Source organism: Tyto alba, unplaced genomic scaffold, assembly GCF_018691265.1.
Source record: "Tyto alba isolate M040663 unplaced genomic scaffold, T.alba_DEE_v4.0 Super-Scaffold_20000042, whole genome shotgun sequence".
NCBI classification, from domain to species: domain Eukaryota; kingdom Metazoa; phylum Chordata; class Aves; order Strigiformes; family Tytonidae; genus Tyto; species Tyto alba.
Genome location: NW_024881293.1, coordinates 6,603,550 through 6,627,140, shown reverse-complemented (window position 1 = coordinate 6,627,140; position 23,591 = coordinate 6,603,550). Strand labels below are relative to the sequence as shown.

Here is a 23,591-nt window from a genome sequence, read left to right as displayed (position 1 = left end):
GGCTGTCAGTGCTGGAACATGTGAGCAAGCTGCTGAAGAACATCTTGATGAAAAGAGCATCTTGACTGCAAGCAAGTTTTACAGCTAGGTGAGAGGGGGGTTGACACCAGCCAGCAGCAAGAAACTCATGGGTCAAAGTAAGGACAGTTTAATAAGTAAAGCAAAACCACATGCACAAGCAAAGCCAAATAAGGAACTTATTGACTACTTCCCATCAAGAAACAGATGTTTAGCCACTTCATGGAAAGCAGGGCCTCCACACGTGTAAAAGTTACTTGGGAAGACAGATGCTATGACCCCAGAAATCTCCAATTCCCCATTTTCCCTGAACTTTTCTTGCTGAGTACATCACATGTTAAGGAATATCCCTGTTGTTAATTTAGGCCAGATGTCCCAGCTACATCCCTCCCAACTTCTTGCATACTCCCAGCCTACTCAGTGGAGTGGCTAGTAGGCATAGATGGATAAAGAATGCCTCAACACTGTGCAAGCACAGCTCAGCAATAGCCAAAACATCAGTGCATTATCAGTGCTGTTTAAGTGACAGATCCAAAACACAGCACCATACAAGCTGCTGTGAAGAAAATTAACTCTGTTCCAGCCAGACCCAGCAGACTAGGGCAAATCAGGAGACTGCCAAGTGCAATAAAGAGCCTACGCAGGATGTTGAAGCAATGGAAGGTGACGCCTCTGCACCCTTTTCCTCACAGCATTCAGAAGCTGGACTTGGATTCCAAGGTGCCAGGCAGGAAGAGGAGGACTTCAGATCTTGTAACAGAGTAGTTCAGCAAGAAGACTGTCTTCAAGGCAAGTCCAGTGTCCAGAGGGACTGAGAAAGTGCTGGACTTGACCCTCCTCTGCCCATGCAGTCGCCTGCCCAGGAGCAAAGTGCTCTAGCTGCCTCAGAAATGGGCTTGTGACAGCATTGGCAAGGCAGTCCCAGAAGGCAGGTTGCAAATGCTACATGCATAGTGAGCACTGTTCCTTTATCACTGTTTTGGTTTGATCACGTTTAGTGGATATGAGCAAGAACCAGAGGGATAAAGGAGGACTGGAAGTAAGAGACAGGGCCAGCTTCAGCTGGTAGGCCTTGGTGCTGCTGCATTGCTTCAGAGCTGATGTAGAGTTGTGACTCTGCAAACTCCATCACCTGTGAAACCGTTCCAGCACAGCTTATGGAGCAAAGCTGCTGGTATCAAGCTGGTGTATCTGCATGCCAGCTCCCATCAGCAGTCAGTAAAATTGTCCCAGGCCTGAGAAAGTGTGCCCTAAATGAGTTGACCAGTCCAACATTTAGCTGCATCTGATGTAATCCATACATCAGGGCAAGAGATCACATAATTATACTGTAGGGTGTACAGGAACCATGTTTGAATGATATAATGCTCCTATTGTCTTCAGGACAACTGGCCCAGAGCTAACAGCAGCTGCTGCTTCTTTCACATTTGTAAAGGCATTTACAGTCCTTCAAGCAAAAACTGCAGTGATGGACTGGTATGGGGCTTTACACTGTTATTTTTGAGTCAGCCATAAAACCAGACTCGACTGTTGTTAAGAGCCAATACATACAGTTTCATTATGGGCTGAAAGGGATGATATTAGGAAAAGCAGACCTCTTTATGCAGCAGCACTTTGAGTAAGACATGTTTATGATGTAGCTGTGCAGCAGCCTGACTTTCTGAACTGCAGCTGGGCCAGTTTTGTTTACAAGCTCACAGAATTGAAGAGTTCAACCAGCTTCTTGCTTTCACCTTGCCTCAGGGTTCTAAAGTGTTTTAAATTTGTAGGAACAAATGAGATCATTTGCAGAGCTCCAGGAGCAGGTCAAAGAGCAACCTGATACAGAGGGGAAAAAAGCAGGAAGGCTGGATGCCAGGAGTGCAAAGCAGACCCATCTGGATTCAGGGTACCTCAGGCCCAGAGATTTCATTTGCTCCTTGCTCCTGCCTGGCACTATTATAATTCCTTTGATTTACCATAACTGCTCACAGCTAGAGTAGGCTACTCTGCACAGATATGTAGTAGTGAAGGGGTAAAACAGGAGAAACAGTGAAAGGCAATGGAAGTGGCTCATTGCTCACTCAGAGGCTTCTGGGTTTCTCCTTTTGTGAGGTAGATCAGAAATAGCTAACATCTCTGGCCCTGTCTGTCTCAGCTACTGTACAGGCTCCTCTTTTGTGCTCAGCAGGCTGAATTAATAACGGGTGGGTTGTCGTAATGCACCTTCCACCCCACTGCCGGAGATGCTAGTGGCTGTCCACATGCATCAACTTCCCTGCCAAGGAAGAGCTGACAGAGCTCTTCGCTTCACTGCTTCAGTCCTGTGCTTTCAGCTTAGACCAAGAGTAGGAAGAAGAACAGGTGAAGAAACACTAACCTGCCAAATAAATAGAAAAGACACAGGCTCAGCCATCCTCATGTGTACAAAACCACAGACTCCCCCAAAATACACATTGTCTGTGTAGTGATCAACATTAATACTAGGGGATGAAGACACAAAAGTGCAAAACCAATTGACTTCTGGAGCCTGAGTCTTTATAAGAACTGTGTTCTCAATCCCTGCTTTGCAATGACAGTGTTGCCATAATTAAGTGGGTAGAGTTACACATAAAGAGGTAACTCCACAGTGCCAAGAACTGCAAAGAAGTGAGGGTACAAACCTGGGTGGGCCGATGACAGTGCCTAGCAGAGACCCACCAGGTCCTTAGGGCTAGACTCTCTTTCCAAAGACTGGAAAACTTGTGTTATAAGCTTCAGAGCTGCTCAGTCACACAGAGGACTTACAGGAAGAGCGGCTGATTCAGACCACAGAGATTTCTAGATCCTTGCAGAAGCAGCTTCTCCATGCAGCTCATATGACTTCCTTGGACTTAGATGGGCACATGAGCTTAATGGCTCTGAAGAGGTGGGGAACCTTTCATATTTGTCCCCGAGAAACCATGGGCATTTATAAACAAAAAGGAGCAAATTCCTACGGGAGAAGTTATTGCATTCACTCCTGAGCTGCAGAGTCTGGCAAGGAAGTCCAATGTCAGCCTAATATCAGGGTGGAGAGCAGCCCCCATGCTATAGCTTAACCAGAACATGATGCTGCAGCTCTGCAGTGGACACCAATCCCACTGCAGGCCCTGCTCCAAAGCACTCCAACACCTGGCTTCAGCAGGCAGGAAAACACTGAAGGGTTTTCCCTGGAAGTGCCTTTCATTCCAGATCTGACATTTCCAGTCAGTGGTCCCTAAAGAATATAACATCCTTCATATTACTGTGAGATCTGTTCTTTCCCAAAGCCAGGCTGCACTGAAGCCCTTTGGTCAAATCCAAACCAGCATCCTTGCCACTGGGACACACTGGACAGAGAAGTGCAAACAGGACTTGTGGCTGGTTGTACAGGACTCACCAGTGTACTGGGTCATACTCTGCTTTGTATGTGGAATCAGAACCTGAGTGTGTCTAGCAGAGATTCTCTAAGACTTCAGATTTCTGTCTCATTTCCTTCACGAGTCAGGATTTTACTGCCTTTTTTCCCAGCTGGACCCAGACTGTAGTTTTATTTTGCTTGCCAGCAACCAGAGTAGCTCTGAAAATTGGACCCGCTTCTAAGCAGGACAAATGAGGTCTGGATGCAGTGGTCAATTTTTAACCAAAGGCTAATCTTTGGAGTGGATCGTTTTCCTTATTGCTTGACTTTTATCCCCTATGTCTATCCTGTTAGGAAAGCCCTGACAATTGAGAAATGCCAAATTTAAGAGGACCTCCTTAGAATCAGGTTTCCTGAGGAATTTCCAGCTATGCAATAAGTTGCTATTTCCCCTTGAACAGCAAGATCTCAGCCCTGAGAACTCTCAGCCACTCTCAATAATGGTATTCTCTTAACATGTCAGCCTGGGAGAGGGAAGACAATTTGGAGCGTCCTGCAAGGCACACACACACACGAGAGCAAGACATGGCAGAGAAAGCATTCTGCACGCCTCCATAGGAGGCAGGAGCATTTGGGCAGTGTTCCTGGGCTCATTAGTCTCAGGGTATCTAAGGGAGTAGCCAGTAAAGAAACAACCAAGCCAAAGGATATCAGCTTCTCTCCCTGAGGAGGCTGGATTGTTATCTATTTTGCTTATTTCAGCTTCTGTACCCAATTTCTTTGAATTGTACCAGTAATTGTTGAGACATTATTTATAGCCCAATACCCCATGCAGCTCTGCAGGCTCTGACAGACTGCTGTGTGGTTTCTGAAGGTCTGAGTTAACTCTATCATGACTTATAGCAGCTTACGTGGACAACAGCACTGTTCCATCCATCTCTGGCTCACATTTCTGACAGTGGCAAGTAGTGGTTGCATAAAAGCTATCAGGGCAGTAGTCCCCCCTGCACAAGCTCATCCCCCAGTGCTGCAACCCAGTCATGGCAGTGAGTAGAGCAAAAGAGCCGCACATGATAGGCTCTGTTCCTATCAGCAAAGTGGCTGTATTTCAGGTGTGCTCTATTTTTAGAGGTTTGTCTAAATCTACTGAGTTCTTAGCTTTGGGGGCTGGGGGGGGAAGCAGACAAAGACATTGATGAATGGGCCTCTGAGCACCCATCAGACCTGCATCCAGTCACAACAGGAAAGGGAAGCAGTATGTGGTTTGTGCGTTCCTATCGGGAGAGACCGCCTGGCCCCCACTTCAAGCACAGCTGTGTGAGTGCTGGCCAAGCGATGCTCTCTGCTCCCAGCCTGGAACTCAGGAGAGAATGAGGCTGATTTTCCATCAGCCTCAATACTTGGGTGACAGTTAGAACCTCTCCACTCCTAGTCCTGCAGGCCTCCTTTTCTGTTGGGGCAGGGGAGCAGAGGCGCTGGTCTTCTTATTTTTACCCTCATGCCAGCAGCCTTTGAGATGAGAGAAGCTTAGTTTCGGAATAAGGGTAGTCTGAAAACTGGCATCCTGGGATGGAACAGGGTCAGCACATGTGTGGGTAGAGCAGAGAAGCATAAACTGGACCAGTCTGGGATTTCCAGAGTCCCACTGCAAGGTCATTTCTTGGGTCGAGGCTGCCAGAACGGAGCTGACCTTCAGTTGCAGGATTTAGAGATTAGAGATTGCCTCTAAGGTAGGCTTTGCTGAGGGCTCAATTTTCATTTGAAGCTTTTCACCCCCTCTCAATAATAAGGCAAAAACAACTAAACAGGAACAAGGCTTCAGGCACAAAAAACAATCACCGTTTTTGTCTGAACCCAAGGCAGCTGGGGAGTGAGTGGGAGGAAAGGGAATGACTCTGCGCTGTCAGCGGGGCTCCTCCAGCCCAGCTGACCTTGGCTAGCTCGTTCTGTGCTCTTCTAACACTTGGAAACTTGTCCCCCCATTCTGGTTAGTGTCAGAGTGGGGATTTTTTCTCCAGCCTCCACACCAGCCCCTGAAAGCCCTTGGTTTATGACTATTCTCCCTGCATATACTCTGGTTCTCATTTTCACAAGGCATAGCACAGGATGAGCTCTGAGTTTCTCCTTCAGGGCACTGATTCTTCATTTTCCATATGTTCAGCAAGTTCTAGAGATGTAGATCTCTCGTGGATCCAGGCTTTGGTGCATACAAGCCACAGACAGGATAAGACAATTAACATAGCAAATACTGGAGAAAAGTACTACCTTCTGTCACATTAAAGCCACCACCACACTGAGCAGGTGGACATCAGAGTCAAGCATAAAACCACACAACAGGCTACCACCTTCCCCTACCCCATCGCCATCTCCCACAGGCTTTCCATGTGAGAGTCTGGCTTTTCTGGCACAAAAGAGCAGAGCCAGTCAGGCTTCTGGAGCAAAAGAAGGCGCTTGCAAGCTCAGCAGGGAAAGCATGGAGAGCAGCACACACTCTGCCCCCCGGGGCAAGGCTGCCATCCCCCACACAAACCAACACTCAGGAGCTGGCAAGTCTCACATGTCCTTTTTTTGCCACCACAGATTCAGTTTGAGGTCAGTCATTTTATAAGTTAAGAGGGCGGAAGAGGACGGCTGGGATTTCCAAGGTCTGCACGGTAGGTTTCCTTCTGCAGGCTGAAGGTAAACTTGCTGCTGAGAGTCAGAGACCATTTCCACCTGATGTAGGCAGAAACCTAACTGCATCTGACACAGCGTGGCAGTCAACATGTAGGGGCCTATAGGGGACATCAGCCTGTGTTATTCAACTTGAACTCACTGGAAAGAGCTATACTACAAGTAATGAGAGGGGTGGGGGGAAAAAATACTTCCTACCATCAGCGAGCTGCAGTTTACAGTTGAAAGAAGGCAGGTGGGGCATGGGGTCCTAGATTAGAAATCCTGTTGCATAAACAAGCCTGAAGGAAGCAGAGAGTTCAGCTGGGAAATGCTATGCCTGACAGCTATCCTTTCCTCACTGCAAGTCCTGCCAGCCTTATACGCCTCCCACATCAGACTGGGGAAATAACTGCAATTCCAGTAGTCCATAAAGAAAGAGGTCACTTGACGCATGCAAAGCAATCAAAACAATTCCCATCTATTTTGGGGATAAGAGACTTTTGTTCTAGAGCTGAGTGCTGTAATGCCTGACCCAATGATGAAAGAACAAGAACAAAAATATTTCCCTGCAAATAAGTGATACTATTAGACAGAAATATCCTCTCTCCTCTCCACCCTTCCATGGAGACACAGGCTCTCTCTGCAGAGATTAATTTGTTTCCTCAGTCAAGAAAGAAGAAAGGTGATGTGAATGCAGAGTCCCATCCAGCCATCCACCAATGGAAATATCATACAAGTTCTCTCTCTGCAAATATTTAACCAAAGCTTCTCTCGTTTAGCAAGCAAGCAGGCTCTATCCTTAGAGTTTCAGATCTCACACCCAGGCCTGGTCTCTGCTCTTTGGCTTCCCACAGCAGAGATGGTCAGCACAGAGGGCCGCACTGTGGGCTTCTCAGGAATACTCTCCATAAACCACCAGTTCTGTATATAGGTCTATTCATGCTTAATTTAAGGGCAGAGGATAATTGTCATTGTTCACCAGTTTTCTGATGACTTTCGGAAGCTTGTAAACACTTGGGCATACATCATGTAAACACTTGGATATCAAGCCCGTTGGAAGAACTAGAATTGGGATTGCAACCCAAGGCAGTGGAGTACTTTGCCAAGCTCGCTGCTCTCAGTTAAAAATGCTGGTAATTTATTTACATTTCCAGGGCTTTCTGGTTTAGTATTTCATATTGGTAGAATTATCCGGCCCTAGTCTATAATTAGATCTTGCATATAGTCAGCTTTAGCAGACAATGACCTAAAGCTCTGCCACTAGATAACACTATCTGCCATGCCTTGAAATCGGGACATGAAGAACTAGAAAAACACTGAAGATATGTCTCACTAGGCTAGTCAGTAAATATATGATCAGAGCCACCCCAAATTACCCTGAAATAAGTGTACTTATCTTAGCAGTCTCCCTGGGTGAGCACTGACTCACTCCTTTAGGCTTTTCAAATAAATACACCTTGCCTTCTACCCCATCACCTGCTCAAGTTACCCAAGGACAGCCCCCATCAGCTGTCTTTAGAAGGTAGTTCTTACCCGCATCTGTTTCAACAGATGCATGAAGCAGCATCAAGTAGGACTAAGTAACAGATTTATGCTGGTATCTGGATCTGTGACTACACTCCTCACTTTCCTACAGGAGAGGAAAGAGGAATCGATCAAATAAGAAGCATTACTCAAGTTGAAAAGGAAGTCCATTGTGGGGTTTCTAACCAGAGTAGCCTTGTGGAAATCTGCCGCTGCAGTAAATCCCTAGAGAACAGTCCTAAAAACTCCCCAATAACATGACAGGTCACTGGGAATGCTGCTAAACATTCAGAGAAATAGCACATCAGAAACAGGAACAGAGAAACAGCTAAACATACACTAACACAGACCTGCATCTCTATTAATGCTTATACTCAAATCCTGGTCTTTAGTGAAAATGTGAACATTTGCAGTTCAGGCTACTCCTCCCCTTCCCAGCTGCAGTACTAAACCAAATAAGAAATTAAGTAATACTTACCACTTCCACAGTCATTTTCACTCCCAGTTTTCAAAAGATGAGGATAACCAAAGCTGCATATATATAGATGGGACACAGGGCAGAAAAAAGGGAGGAAGTAATCACCCTGCACATCCAGCTGGTAATCTCAGGTGGTGCTACTGCTGTTCGAGAGAAGTGGCTGGGAAGCTTGGTTCAAATTGGGCTGCTCCAAGTGCGGGGCCTGCTCTAATCCCTTGTCCTGCCTGCATGTCTATCATGCAGAGGAAGTCCAGCAGATCCTGTTTAGCAGAGTTCTCCCACACATGGGGCTTTTTCTGCCTCTGCACCACTTCCTGGCACCTGCCAAGGATATTGCTGCTCTGATACTTTCCCCATGAAAGGCACTCAGAAGTCAGGCACTCAGAAGTCAGTTAGAGCTTTGCCTTTCAAGTGTTCTCTTTCCTCATCTCTGTGAGAGGCCATTGCAAGCTTCTCAGGAATGGAAATGATGCATGAAGCATGACAGAGAGGTTTCACAGAGGGGTAAACAAGAAAAACAGATGCAGAATGGAACTGTGAAACTGAAAAAAAAAAAAAAAAAAAAAAAGGCCTTTTGATTGCAGTCTTCCCTCGAGGTTGTTTATGTTATTGCTTGCATCATTATGCATGTGGGCTACCTAGACCTTTTCTCCTTGCACAGAATTGCCCACAAATCTCCAAAGCAGTGGTGAAATTCTGGGAGTTCTTCACTCTTCTCTCCTGGGCCTTCAGACTAGTCTATGGCTCGATGTAAGGAGACACCCATTGCCGCAGTTTTCAGCAGCCTTTGCTTGATGGAGAAGCCAGTAAAAATACAGTCATTTCACCCCTATACATTAGATGTCTGACCTTAACTAGAATCAAACATTTTCCATGATTTTAGATCAAAAAGGAGACACTCAGTTTTAGTGCAGTGATTCCTGGATTCTTTTTTGTTACAGTTGTTCATTAATCAGTGATGACAAGACTTTCCTGTGTTGCAGTTTTGGAAGGAACATGAAGGCTCGAGACTGAGCCTATGTCATGTATGCTGCAGTAAGTAACCCAAATCCTTTGTAGCAGACATAACCATGGTAAAGAGGATGCCAGCAGGAGTGCAAAGACGTGTGTCCTATGGTAGACGATGGTAAGGCACCCTGCACCTGAGGGGTCTTAAGCCCAAAGCTTTTCATTTCTGGTTGTGAATGATCTAGACAGTGGGAGGAACTCCAATAGTTACCTCACGGAAATGTCTTGTGCCAGAGAAACAATTGGCCAGGCTTTGGAGAGAATTTTTCTTGTCTCCAGAATGTTCACGGGGTTTTTCTGAACAGCCATATCCAGCAGGATTGACAGTGAGATGGTGCATCTGCTCTGAACAGCCACTGCCCTGGGGTACAGACAGTTACAGAGGAGAACAACCTCTACTGTCTGTGTCAGCCTCAGGCCCAATTGCTGCTGTATATCGTTCTAGTCTTTCTTGGGACAAGAAAGGGGACTTGCTGGTCTCAAGGTTTTCCTTCTAACCGTTGTTAGTTGGAGTCTGAGTTACTGTGAAATGGTTCAGAATATTGCTCTAGAGAAGCATTTCCTTCTTCTGGAATAGGAGTTGCTCTGTGCATAATAGCCATTGAAGTGCCAGCATCCACCCCAGCATCTTTCCCAATTCAGGTTCACAGTGGCAGGAGAATCTGCTGCTGTAGCACTCAGCATTTTTCGGTGATTGCAAAGCACTCAGCATGCTGTAAAATACAATGTACTGGTTCCAGACAAGATTGCAGTGTACGGTATCCTTCTGCTACCAACACCAACAGCCTATAAGGAGAGGCAGCTGGGGGCACCAATATTGTTGCCCTGGAATTTGACCTTTATTGAAGCCCACAAATCCAGTGTAAATATTCCCTTTTTTGCATTAAACTCCTGTGTTGAAAAGCTGGCAACTATGCTGGGATGAGGGTTAACTTTCCATCATTGACAACCATGGCCCAAAGTACTCTTTCTGGTGGAAATGAGGGAATTGTGCTGCTGCAACATTGGTACTCCAGGAAATCTCAAACTGTATTTTTCCAGCTCACATGCAATAACAAACCCTGTTCTTGATCACTGCTATCTTGATGAGACAACCCCAAAGATGCATCATATCCTTTGGCTACCACATTTGTGTGGATAAAATTATGGCAAGGAGCAACAAGAAGTTAAACAATCAAGGCAAACATCAAAAACCCCCATCAACAGAAGGCCCTTGATCAGAGAAACCAAGCAGTTGAGGCGAGTTCCACCCACAGTACCTTTGCAAATCCTGAGGAAACCTGATTTGCCAAGCACTAACAGGAATGGTCTAGTCCATGCAGACAGGCAGGCACGGAGCCATGCCTAGCTACTGAGAAGAAATGAGAAAAATAACAAAGTTTTCCACACGCTTACTCAACTGCACATCATCCTTAATTGCAACAAGGCAAAAGGGTTTTCTGTCTCACCCCTGCTCACTCTATTTATGTAGGATAATGGCGTATTGCATTATTAATAAGAAGGAAATCAGAAGGCTGAATGAACTCTTTCCCTGTAACCTGAACTAAAAACCTCTTGTGGTCTGAAGACGTCTGACTGATTTATTTCCTCTCTATGCTTCTTGTTTTTTTTTTTTTTTTTTTTTTCTCTGGATTTCTAAGTATCTGGAGTCCAGTTGTGACTAGAAAGCAAATGCCAGAATATCACAAGCAGAGTGTGTGCCTGGCGCATTTGGCTCAGATGGAGTCAGGGAGCAATAGCAAATTAAATGGCAACTCTGTCCAGCCGCAGTGTGAAGTGCAGCTGGTGCCTGCAAGAAATGTGGGCTTTGTAAAAGCATCTGCCCCCCAAAGCTGATAAAATTCCACCCTCCCCGTCCACAGGTCAAGACCTCTTGAGGGGCATGGTAGTGTGAGAAAGGAAAGCCATCTCCAAGATGAAATAAGAGCTATCCAAAAGCAGTCTGCAGAAAACTGGTTGCATCTCTTCCCCCCTTCCCATGTACTGTTGTGGTAAAGCCTGAGTCTGGCAGGAAAGCCAGTCCCTGCATGGGCTGCATGGCTGAGCTCATTTCAAGAGATAAGGACATTTATTTTCCAGCTGGACTCAGCTAACAGTAGCTCATTTGAAACAGTGAGTGCTGTGTGAGCAGAGGGACTCTGTTTACATCTCAGCAGCAGACTTAGCTTTTGCAGATGATTTAGGAAGGCTGAAGGATCCAGGATGGCTGAAAAGGTGGGACTCTGAATGTAGGGGCTGGTAGCCAACGTGGGAGCACAGTCACCAGAGCTAAAATAGAAACCAACATGCCAAAATCCCTCTGCTACCACTGGCCTCATGGACAGGCTGGGTCACAGCAGTCTGAGGGCTTCCTAAAGCGACTGGTGTGGGGGGGCTGAACTAGGCCCCCATTTCCTTTTTCATGGCAAGTATTTCTCCATTTTTACCAGCACTCCCTCTAAGCTCAGCCACTGACCAGCTGCAGTGGCCTTGAGGAAGTTTCCTCTGCGTCCTCCATGATGCAGAGCTCTTACAATTCTTTGCTCTCCACACGTGCAGTAAATATTGTTGCAGACCAGGGACTGTATTTTTTGCTGATAAACAAATGGGTCAAATCAAAACTGTATTGGGAAGAGTTAGTCATGCTGCTTGAATATCTCTCCCTCCATGTACATCCACACACACAGATCCACATGCAGCATGAGTGAGATATGCAGCCTCGAAGGAGCCCTGTTTAATGCTGGTGCACGTGGTACCACATTTCTAGGTAGGGACAGTGTCTTCAAACTGGATAATAAACGCTTCTGTAACTGCAGGAATGGGCTATGAACAGTCTACTCTGGAACACTGGCTCAGCAGGTCTTTCCAAAATATGCTAAGCAGACCCCCAGCCTCAGCATCGCAACTGGTGCTGAAACAGCCTGGATCAGTGCGCGGAAGCTAGTGAAGGAATCAGGAGGACTTTTCAGGAACCAGGCAGATATTCTTGGCTTTCAGCAACAAGAGGCTTATGTCAGGGAGGAAGTCTGCTCCCCTGGTTTCTATTTTTATTTCTGCTCATCTGTTTAGGGTCCAGGGCTTGGTTTCCTTAGCTCTATACTCCGCACTTGGGAAACAATGAAAGCAGGCACAAGTGAGACTGGCGGCATCTGAAGCAAACCAGACAGCACCACTGTTTTTCTGGTTGGTTTGTTTGGGATTTTTTTTTGCCTTGCTTCTTATCTCTCCCCGAGGTTCACACAAACCATTGAAAATCAGGTCCAGCCCTGCACATCCTGTCTGCTTGATACCTGCTGGAGGATTGCCCACTGAGTCTCAGGGGGCAGAAGCACGCCAGTATCTTCTGGTTGGACCCAGCGTACTTCCCAGTATGGTTTGCTTGACCTTTATGATGCTGAGCCCACCAGTTGTGCTGACAGTGGAACAAATTGCTTCATGCAGAGATGTGCTGTCTGACAAACAAGCCTCAGAGACAGGATGTCAAAACAAGCTCTAGCACCTAAAAGGGCTGGGCATGGCTTTTCAGCTCCCCGCTAAATATCCAGTAAGACAGCTTGTGTCAGTAGATCTGGTCAAAGGCTGAGGGTTCCAGAACTTGACAAGTATATGCTAAAACACCACAGGAAAAGAAAAAGGGCACATTCATTTCCCCTTCCTCCTCCCCAGATGTCTGTCACAAAAAGTTACCTTCAATGGTATTAAAGGTGGGCCACAGCTGCTCTGTGCCTATGGGAAATCCTCAACAGCCTTTAATTGTATTCTGCTCAGTCTCACGCCCTGGAGATGCCAGGGATTTGCTAAGCGCCCCTCTAGCAGCAAGGCTTTTATGAACATCAGATCCCAAGTGCAGATTGCATTCATAGTGACACCCACTAGAGCCAACTGTGTTCCCATGTTTTCTTCTGCAGACAAGGGACTCGGAGCCAGCTCCCTTCACACTCTTGGCCACCTGCCCTTTCAGTTCCCAAGCTGGGCCGGTTACTTTCTCATTACAGTTTTCACTGTGTTACCTAAAACCATCTTCCTTACGCAGGTTCTCCTTTACACTCATTGGAGGGAGACAAGATAGGTGCAGGGGCTGGGAAGTCGTGATTATCCCCTTGCACTGATAATCACATCAGCCGCCAGCCTGCGCAGATGGGCAGAACAATGTTATTGGGATTGCAACACTTCACAAAGGCTTTAACATACTTCAGCAGCCTCCTGCTTGGTGCCATGCAGATGAAAAAGTGTTGACAAAAGAGTACTTTTAGCACATTGGTTTATTAACCCAGCTACTGAAGAGCAGGAGCAGAGCAGTGCTTTCAGGTGAGCAGGAGGAATTTGCCTTCCTGTTCAGCGCCACATCCCTGCTGCCACGGAGTTACAGGCAGAGCCAGTGTCTTTGGAAGATGCATGATGGCTGGCTGGGTAGCTGCATACAACTCCTTAAATGCTCACCAGCTGGCATGGCTCAACAGGCAATTCAGAGTTAGGATGCTCTTTAAGAGCCAGAGCCCCTTTCAGGAGCTCTCAGTCATCTCACTGAATGCAGGGAATGTCCTAAGTAAACATCCTTTTGTTCCTCCTTGCAGTTGGCTCAGGAAAGAGGAGTCCTTAGGCCTGGGTTCAGGGAAGGAATCCAAGGACAGGTCCCCTGGGCAGCGCTGCCAGCAAACCAGCATTCCTGGAGCGCAGCTTTAGGTTCCACTTCATTTGGTGTCACTAGTGTAGATGCTGCGAGTGTCCCTCGTCCTTCCCTCCACAGTTACTCCTTACTGTGTGGCTTACACAGTTACTCCTTGCTGTGTGGCTAGGGAGGAGCTGGCTTAAAAAATTGCCTGGGTTTGAATTTCTTCTGGCATTCAAGTGCACCCACCCACAGCATGGTCTGGTCCCGCCACATTGCAGGCCGTCCCGCTTGCCCTCATCAACTGCCAGCATTTCCATGAACTCATGTACTGGCAGAGAGGATAAGTGCAAAGCAAAAACCGTGACAGTGTCAACAACCCTTGCAGTGCTGAGCATCCAGTGTGGACAATTCATGGCTCTTCTCATGAAAAGTGGCTCATTTTGTTGGTCGGATAAATGTCCCTATTTTTCCCACTGAGAGCAGGCCCCAGTCAAGGCTTGGAGAATGGGGTGTAGATCCTCTGCTTGGGTTGCCACCACACAACCCAGGAGCGTTGCCCAGCCTGCCTTTGCCTTGCTCTTTCACATGGGAATGATGGCAACCCCTAACAAACTTGCTGCCACAGATAGGCAGAGTGATTATTCCCATCAGCAGCTCTGTGGGAGTTGAATTCATATTCAGCCGCAGGAAGTGGTTAGGCCAAGGTCAAAGGGAAAGCAATGACGACTGGCTTGGGAAGTGACTGCTGGCAGTTACAGAAAATGTGTGTATTGTGCCAGGACACACTGATCCCCTTGAATTTTCTTTTGTGAAATGACACTAGTTTCCAGCAAAAGATCATAGGCTCATACCATCATATACTCCCTCCTCCTTCGCATTCTTCAGCTCTCACCAGCTAAGTAGGACCAGATCTGGCCAAAACTCCAGTGACAGACCCTGTTATCCAGAAATGGCCTTGCCTAGGCAGGAGGGATTCAACCCAGAACCAATGCCAAGGTGTGTGGAGCCTGCAAGATGGCCAAGGCTTGAACTGAAACACTGATCCAGCCTGCGTGCTCAGTGCCACTTTCCCATGGCTTTGTGGGTTCCCAGTCTGGACATAAATCACTATGAAACCGGTTGTGGCTTGGCTTCCTGGCATCCGTGGTGCTGGCTGTAGACACAGGTAGCAAACAGCACAGTGTCCAGGCCCTGCTCTCCCAAATCAAAAGGTCTCGCTCTGGTCTGGATGCACCAGAGAGCACTTGCCTGTTCCAGACTCAGCCCCACAGCACCATCTTGAGGCCTGGGCACACGAGACAACAGCAGCTCCTCTAGGCATAGAACAAGCTCCATCATGCAAACAATATATGAAATTAGGGGAAAGTCCATCCTGGAAGATAACACACAGCTAAAGGGGGACCAAAAATCCAGAGGGCAATCCATGAAGACTCAAATGGGTGAGAACTTCTGGTGCATAGAGGTGCCAGGCAAGATTCTAGAACACAGCAGAGACCTCCAGAACCCTTGGCATTTTCTGCACCCAGCCTGGCTGGGCCATGGGAACCTGGCTATTAACACTGTTCCTCAAGCAGGGAAACAAAGACACTGAGTTACTTGGGGCAATATTTTCTTGTACTTAATTCCCTGAAAAAAAGATTTGCTTTTCAGAAACACTTAGGTGTTGGTGATGCCCAGGTACTTCCTTTCTCTAGTCTGTCAGTTTTAAAGTTAAATCTTGATTTCTGGTCATCACAGAATCCAACAGCCTCTTTTAGACTTTTTTTCCAGTTTGTGTTTTTAATGTGCAGACCTCTGAACAGAGGTGAGTCATGGTAATTGGTAGGGTTTTTCTAAATTGCAACCTCTAAGCCTCAGAGACCTGGGAAGCACTATCTACAATGTCTAGTTGATGTACCCTTCCAGACTTTTTGTGTTACTATTGTTTTGGGTTTTTTGCATAAAGTTTATATATTTTCACATTCTTCTGTATCACTGAAAACAACAAGCCCTTTGGCAATGACAGATGGCTTCAGAGTGGTATTAGCATTTTAACAAACACTTGAAAACGTATATAGTTTCTCTGTTTCCTTCTGCCATTTAGAGCTTCCTGGGATGGGGAGAAACCCTGGGCATTTTTGCTGGGAGCAACTAGTTTGATGTAGGTGGCAGCATTGGTGTGCCAGAAACCCATATTAAATTATCATTTTAATTCTCACCTTTGCCCCTTTCATTTGCACAACAGCTCTCACAGTTGGCACCCAGGCAATCCCAGAGGAGTATTCCCAGGAGAGGGCTGCTGTCTGTGACCCATTCTGCAGACATTTATGTACTAGGAAGAGCAGCGGACAGTGAAGAAGCCCTTGGCAGACACACCCTGATTATTCTTTCTTTAATTGCTTCCATTCATTCTAACCAAATTTTCCAGCAGAGCTGGAAACAATCATCAGTGACTAGTTAGCTCAATGAGAGAGAAGGGAGGTGAAAGAGGACAATGGAAATTTCCCCAGAGACATTCAAGTTACAATTAAGCAGTTAGCAACACAAATATAGAGAGCAAAAGAAATTGTCCAGAACATATGTCACTGGAATTATATTACTATGCAGATCCCTGGCAAATTAGCCTAGAGAGTTATTCACAGAAAACTAAGCACATGGATTATTAAACTGCCTGTGGTGAGATTGAGAGCAATAGCCAATCTCCTAAGAACACTTTGCAAGAGACTAGTAAATGTTACTCTTACGAAGAACCAGAACCCCTCCGGGTGTGTGCTTGCAATTTGCACTGAATTTGGTTCCTTTTCACGCAGTTTGCTGTGCCCTGGGTGGGGAAGAACTATCCCCAGAAGAAACCCAGGGCCCCAGTCCCTTCCCTGCGTGACATGATGCATGGCTGTAACTGGGATCATTCTCACAGCTGGACTCACTGCCTGTGCCGCTCCCAGTGCTGGCAGAGCAGCTCTTGGGAGCAGGTAGGATGCTCACTTTGCAGCCTGACTCAGGCAATAGCACAGATGGGGCTGCAGCCAGGCAGCCGTAGCCTTACCCTGGGATCAACCAGTCTGCGGCCAGCTTCCTCTCATGGTACGTGCAGCAGGTTCCAGCTTCCTTTCTGCTAGCCTCCCCCAAAGGAGGAATTCAGCATCCTTCCAATAAATGCTATGTTGTCCTTGGCTCTGAAAGAAGATCCTCCCAATTTCAGCTCAGCTTGACAGATGGTTCTTATTTCCACTGCCCCCAGCTGAGTTCTCCAATAAGTGAAGGCATCAGAGGACCAGTACCCAGCTGAAAGCACTGGGAAATAGCTTAAACATTTCAACTAGAATTTTTGCTGGACTCAGAGGCTTCAGCTGGCAAATGCAGGGAGGCAAGGAACTGGTTATTCAGTTGCTGGTTTTCGCTTGCTTAGAATTTCCTCATGTTTAGTATAAGTTCTGCATTCCCTTGGGCTGAAGCATGCTCTCATTTACCCTGCTGCAAACTGGAGTGTCTCCGCTGATTTCAATAATGCTAGGCTAGATTTATGCTTGTGTGTGAGAAGAATTTGTTCTTTTTTTCAGGAGAGCCTCAACTTATTCATCACTAGCTCTTACACATGGTACAAATCAGAGAAATTCCTTAATAAGCTTGTATGTTGAGAGAAGCTCTTCCTCTTGCTGCTTGTGGAAACCTGCTAGCATTCACTTGTATTAAATCCATACATAATCTGTATATAAAGCTTCCATAAACATTTATCCACAGTGATGCTGAGTCCCATGACAAAGTCTGCCCATGGAAGTGGAGGGGTGAGGTACTCAGCTCAGCATTGTCAAGTTGGACAGACTGTAACACCACTGTCTCATGAGAAGGAAATTTTTACAAAGTAGGACTCATTCGCTCCCTTGCAGCTATATTGCCTTGCTCTTTTACCTTCCATAAAGATCACTTAAGGAAGCTGTCTCATATCATTCATACTAAGAATAAATTCTGCTATGGCTTAAGGTAAGTTGCCTGCTTGGCACCAACTGTCAGCCCTTGCAGTTCTTTCTGGCTGATTTTCTATCCTAGGAATTCACACTGCAGAAATTAAATGCTCCTGAGAATGTTGGTTCATTTTGCAAAGCACAGAGTAATGTTTTCAGCATGTCATTCCAGATATTTTTCATAGCCTTGAAGAGCTCTTCATATCATACCAGGCTGCCTGGGTCATACTCACAAGTGATGAAGAACTCACAAGATGATGTTCATATTTAAAAGGAGAAGTTTGTCCTAAGGACAGCAAATGACTTAATGACTGGAAGGCAGGGCAGGAGAGCTGTTTGCCCTTCAGCAATGGCCAATTCAAAAACTTTGGAGTCTCTTATCAGACCAGATGCATGATCAAAAAGGGAAAAAGAACATGAAAATCATGTGAATAGGAGTGGAAGGGACCTCAAGAGTCTGCTTCTCAACCCCAGAAGAAACCCAATGCCACCCACACATATGTACAATTAGTTCTTTAAAACACTGGTGGTCTTTCTAGGTAACTCCACCCTCCTCCCCATTCTCCAAGTGCACTGAGACTATTCTGGAGCACGAGAGGTTGCTGTCCCTGCAGCTGTGTGCCTGAGAGCATCCCAGCCTTGCGGCCTCCCTCATGCAAAGCCAGATCCAATATTATAGTAGGTGCATCTACTTTTAAAAGCGCTGCTACTGCACAGTACTGGCTGCAAATACCACTTTTGCCTAAAAATTAATGACATGTGCTCACAGCACTGCTCATTTACCAGGCCCTCATGCTATTTTCCAAGGGCTGCCCAGCAGTTAGGTGCCTGATGTTTGCCCAACACACTCAGGAACGCTGGCAAAGCCAGATGGGTGTGTGGGCTGATGAGGAAACCTGTATTGCTATAGCAGCTGGGCCCTGGGCTGCAGGACTCCTGAAACCTTGTCCAGGTGTATGAAAGCTGGTCCTTAGGTGCTCCAGCTGACTCTGTGGCAAAGCCATTTAGGAGCCGTGTGAGCAGTTGGTAACAAATTAAGATGAAAAGGATAATAAATGAAATATTCCATACTGGTAACCAAGAATACCTCTCTGTGTTGAAAAAGCCACCTGGAAGGGTGAAAGGGAGGCACATGAGCAGCATCAACAGTCCTAATGAACACCTTAGTCATATTAGCAACAAGAGACAGGTGAAAGCCTGTAAAAGGCCCCATATATTTTGCTCAGCTGCATGATTCTCCCTTGTGTACATTTTTGTGTGTGTGTGTGGATTTAGGAATCCAGCTCTGCATTAGCACCTGGTCTACCGCATGTTCCCAGGCACAGCATAGGAGCTGCCATGCAACTGTGCCTCTTCTATTTTCCCCTTTGCTAGAACAGCTTCTTCCATCCCTGATGTGAAGGACTAAGTCATAATTAATCCCACTGAGACATGGCATCTTTCTAGTGATTTCATCAGCTTTGGATCTGGACTGATCAGCGATGACAGAGGAGCAGCGAAGCACAAATAAACACTCTACCTGACCTAAGTCTTGTTGGATGGAAATACATTTTAGTGTCTTCTGAGGTACATCAGTACCAGGTTAGTGCCATGGCTTTGAATCATGCAGGGAAATTAAATGCATGCATAGCCAGACTTTAAAAAACCCAGTTAAAATACATTTCTTTCTGTCTTCCTTCAGCACCCTGCGAAGCAGAGCTCTGAACTCTGCACTGGGCTGGGCACTCACAAAACAAAGCCCTGTCTGAGCACTTAGAAGAAGCAGGCATCGCTTGGTAGCAGCCTTTCCCCCCGACATCTGTGAGTACAGCCCCTGCCTGGCACATCAGCCCTGCAGAAAGCAGGCTGGCACAGCTGCCCCCAGGCTTTGATCCAAGGCTGAGGATATTAAGGATGTCTCTGTACTCTCTACAGGAAATTTAGGATCAAACCAGTTTCGCATCAGAGCTACGGCCCTGCTTGCAATGCATTGTTGTGCTCTCCGCCCGTGCCAGGACACCGTGAGGTACAGCCTGAACCATCTGACTTGCTATCTGTTCTGCTACAGAGAGGAAGGGTGCTTTCAGGTAGATTAATTTCCTCTTTTTTATTAAAACTCTCTGTAAAGTAAAATACCAAATTAAATCAATTTTTGTTTTATTAGGAAGGCTGTTGCTAATAATTCTTAATTTTTTCTGCAGAGACAGCAATGGGAATGGTTTACTACAATACCTGCACCATAGCTAGGTTTAAGAATATGTTCCTAGTGAAAGCAGTTGGATTAAACAACAGGTAAGCAAAACGAACAACAGCTCGTATCAAATATCTGCACAGTCAGAAAACATTGTCTCCAGGTAAAACCTTGTTATGCTATAGCACAATACCGCCTTTTCATGAAACAGAACGTTCTTCTGGTTTTCCTCAGTCCTGTCAGAAACATGACTATTTCTCTTCTTTTAACTCTTCAAGAGACAGAGACTGACAGCAGAGTATAGGGAGGAAACTAAAGGTCACATCAAAAGGGAAGAAAGACAACGAACACAGTTGGCAGTATGATCAATTGCAATTTCTTTTTTTCTCTTTTGATGGATGTTTCCCTTCTCATGGGCTGAAGCACAACGAGAGATGATCATGTGTTCCTGACTCTAAGTTGGCTCTTTACTAGTTGAAGGACTGTTTTATTAGCCCTGTAGACCAGACCACATTGCTGATGCCTTCTCCATACTTTTCCCTCCTCTGTGTCTTTCCCACCATATTCCAAGTACATCAAAGGGGGAATACAGCTATCCTCCAGGATTCTGTCACTGCACAGATGTAAATGCACTGCAACCTGCTGTCAAAGCACTTTCTGAAAAAGCACCACTTAGAACACAGTTGCTCCTGTCACCCCTGGGGGGCAATCACAGCAGAAAGTGGTCCCAGGCAGATGAGGGCCTATCTATCAGATGGGCTGCAGGACACACAAAAGTCAGCAATGTTTATTTGAGCTTGGATCTTTAATTTTATGGAAGGATAATTAAGAGACAGAAAATTTAGTGTTTCAGGGATCTTTTAGGGGGTGGTATTTGTAAACACTGTACACAATAGTCTGCAAGATTCTCTAGGAAGACATACAGAGGCATGTGTCACCCTCATCATGTTTTACATTGGTTTTGCTAGGAGACAATCAGCTAATCCACTGCTATCTGCATCCCACAGTGAAGTGGGAATGTAGAATTACTGCCTTTGCCAGCCACTTAATCTGTCAGCTTCAGAGCACTGGCAGAAGATAAACTTTCTCTTCTTACTGCTTCAAAACACACAAAAATGTAACAGCAATCATGAAAGCCTGGTGCTTCAGAATAGACATCCTTTTAGGGAATGACAGAAGTCTCTAGTTTAAAGGGAAGAAGCTCAAACCAATTACTTGCTGCACTTTTATTTCCCTTTTCAAGGCAGGCAGTCCATTATACTCATACAACAGGCTAAGCAAATGCTAATGCATTCTTGCTCTCCTGAATGGCATCAGAACAATTTGGTCAGCACTTTCATCCTGGAAAATCTTAAGAGCACCGGAAAAGCATTAAAAAGCAAACTCTATATTCCTTCAACCATTCAGGTTCTGCAATGGAACAATCTTGTTCATTCTTCTTTGTTACACAGAAACATTAAGCAACAGCTAGAACTGTAAATGAAAATTATCAGATCAGTTGCACCTGAAGTATTGTGGAGGTGGTTTGTTGAGGCTTTGGTTTAATGCAACTGCCAAGATGGGATAAATAGCAATGAAGGCTGGCAGAATGACTCAGCCAAACACACACACGGAGCCAGTGAAGTGGATATATTGCACTGCTGCCCATCTGTTCGCAGCACAGAGCTGCCTGCTTCTGGAGTCCGAAGCTAAGACTGTGACCATCACAAGGTAATGTGATGGCCAAAGCCCAAACCAGTGGCTCCAGTCTCTCAAATCAAGGGGTCCAGCAACAGCGCTCTGCTTACCTCCAGCTGTCCCCGTGTTGTTCTTGTCTGTTTTAGTGGCTGGACTGAGTGTCCCACTGTCCACGTACTGTGTGTTTCCTGCCAATTCAACTCACCTTCACCCATAGCAACCACTGGTTATTCCTCTGGGTGGGACTAGGGCTCTGCAGGCTAGATAGACCAGAAAAAAAACAGTCCTCAAAAAAAAGAGAAATTACATTTTCACTTACAGTGATATGTACTGTGGTACCATGGCACCACATGCCTGTTTCTGATGCAGCCAGTGCTTTGAGACAGAACAGACAGAAACTCCCTCAGTGCAGATTTGGCATGATCTTTATTTATACGTAGCACTTGAAATGGTTATATTTGGGAAACAGGGGAACAACAGCCAGTGGGAGTACACAATTTGCAGTGATCCATACCACACAGACCCCACTGACTGAACACTACAGAGTTCCACAGTGATTTGAAAGGGAAGAATCATGCAACATGCTACCATGCTCCTCCCTACCTGCCATACATTCTCACATATGCTGTCCTTTTCACTCAGCTGCAATTTACAGCATGTCATATGACAGAAGATCTGTGGTATTACTGAAGTCGAGGGAGATCCAGTTGACTTAACTAAGCGTCAGTTCAGGCCCTGTGGGAGTTGTGCAGAATCACTAGAGGGAACACAGCCGGGGTTTCCCTTCGCTGCAGGTTTGGACACACAGCCCCTCTCTAGGGAGCAGGTTGCAGTTGCCCCACACACCGCTCTGGGTAGTGCAGATCCCATATTCAGCACATCAGGCTCCCCAGACACCATCTTGCTGCAATACTTGCATTTTCATGAGGGCCAGTCAGTCTCTAGCCCACTCAGTCCTTGTTTCATACAGAGAATAGAACACAGTGCCAGTGCTGAAATGGCTCCTAGGTCCTCCAGATGTCCAGCCTTATTGGAGCACCAAAAGATTCATAGCATCCAGCAGTCAGTTTGAGCCTTTCCTGTTCTCCACTCAACTGCAGCACTAGCCCTAAATCTAGGTATCTGTGACCCACAGAAAAGAAGACATTATATACTCTCCTTCGCAGGCCTAAGCTCTTGGCCCAGATCTGGGAGAACTTGTAGTGCTCAGCAGCCACCATAAGTCTTCAGCCCCTCCTGCCAGGAATCCTAAAACTGACCTGAGCCCTCAGCCAGATTTAGCCCCAGATGAAACAATCTGACCACAGGATAAAGGACAAGGAGCTATTTTCTGGTTAATAACCATCAGTCACTACCAGAGAAGCACATTTCAGATCAGCAGCTGGCCGGGAAAAGACACAAAGGTCAGCATTTGTTTCCATAGCCAACTCAGTGACCTGACTCAGGAACAATTAAAGGAACATAAACACTGCTACAGACTACAGGAAAGAGGGATTGCTAAATGGGGGAAGAATATCCGATGTATAGGAAAGTGGTGGCATCACAGGGGCAGTAACCTACAGACACCTTTGCAAGAGGTTAGAAACACTGGCAGTCCAACACTTGGGAAAACCACAGTTGCTTCCTCTTGGCTGGTTGCTTTGAAGGCTGCCTTTCCCAAAGAGACCTCTCCAAGGCAGGTAGCAAAATCAGCGGCCACTCCCACCAGTTTAATCTTCTACACAGGTACTCCGTGTCCCATTTGACAGCATGTTGTGCCTCACGACTGGAAACAGTGCTGTGCTCTGAATACAATGGGCACTGGGAGGAGTCTTGCAGAGCCGCGGAGGAATGACACGCCAAGATAGATTCAATGTGGGTGATAGAGCATCATATATTGTATCCCTTTATTGGTCCAGGGTACATATATTTATACAGACAACGATAATTATTATGCCTACTAGTCACTAGCTGGTTGGCTTAAGCTCTAAAGGTCGTATTCGCATGGTCCACCTACTTGCAGTTAGCTAACAGCACAAGCTTCTCATAACACTAAATTTCTCATGCCACGATTTCTAATTCCTCTTAACCTGTTTTCGACACACCACGGTACACAAGGCCGAAGCGTCCTTGACATTCTTCATGTATCAGCAGCTGCGAGCAGCTGCAGGCAAACCCTAGTGGGGCCTAGCATCAGCAAGGCCCAGCAT

General features: G+C 46.2%; 1 protein-coding gene across 2 annotated transcripts in view; it reads right to left on the bottom strand.

Moving 5' to 3' along the window:
- VWA1 (von Willebrand factor A domain containing 1) overlaps window positions 1–8,408 on the bottom strand; it is a 34,246-nt gene extending 25,838 nt beyond the window's left edge. Inside the window, exon 1 of one of the 2 annotated variants that reach the window (XM_033007664.2) lies at window positions 8,016–8,408. In XM_033007664.2, the coding sequence (XP_032863555.2) occupies window positions 8,016–8,030 (15 nt within the window). In that variant the 5' untranslated portion in view covers window positions 8,031–8,408. The remainder of the gene's footprint in view (window positions 1–8,015) is intronic. The other variant, XM_033007662.2, reaches the window with a different exon arrangement.
- Between the last annotated feature and the right edge of the window lie 15,183 nt (window positions 8,409–23,591).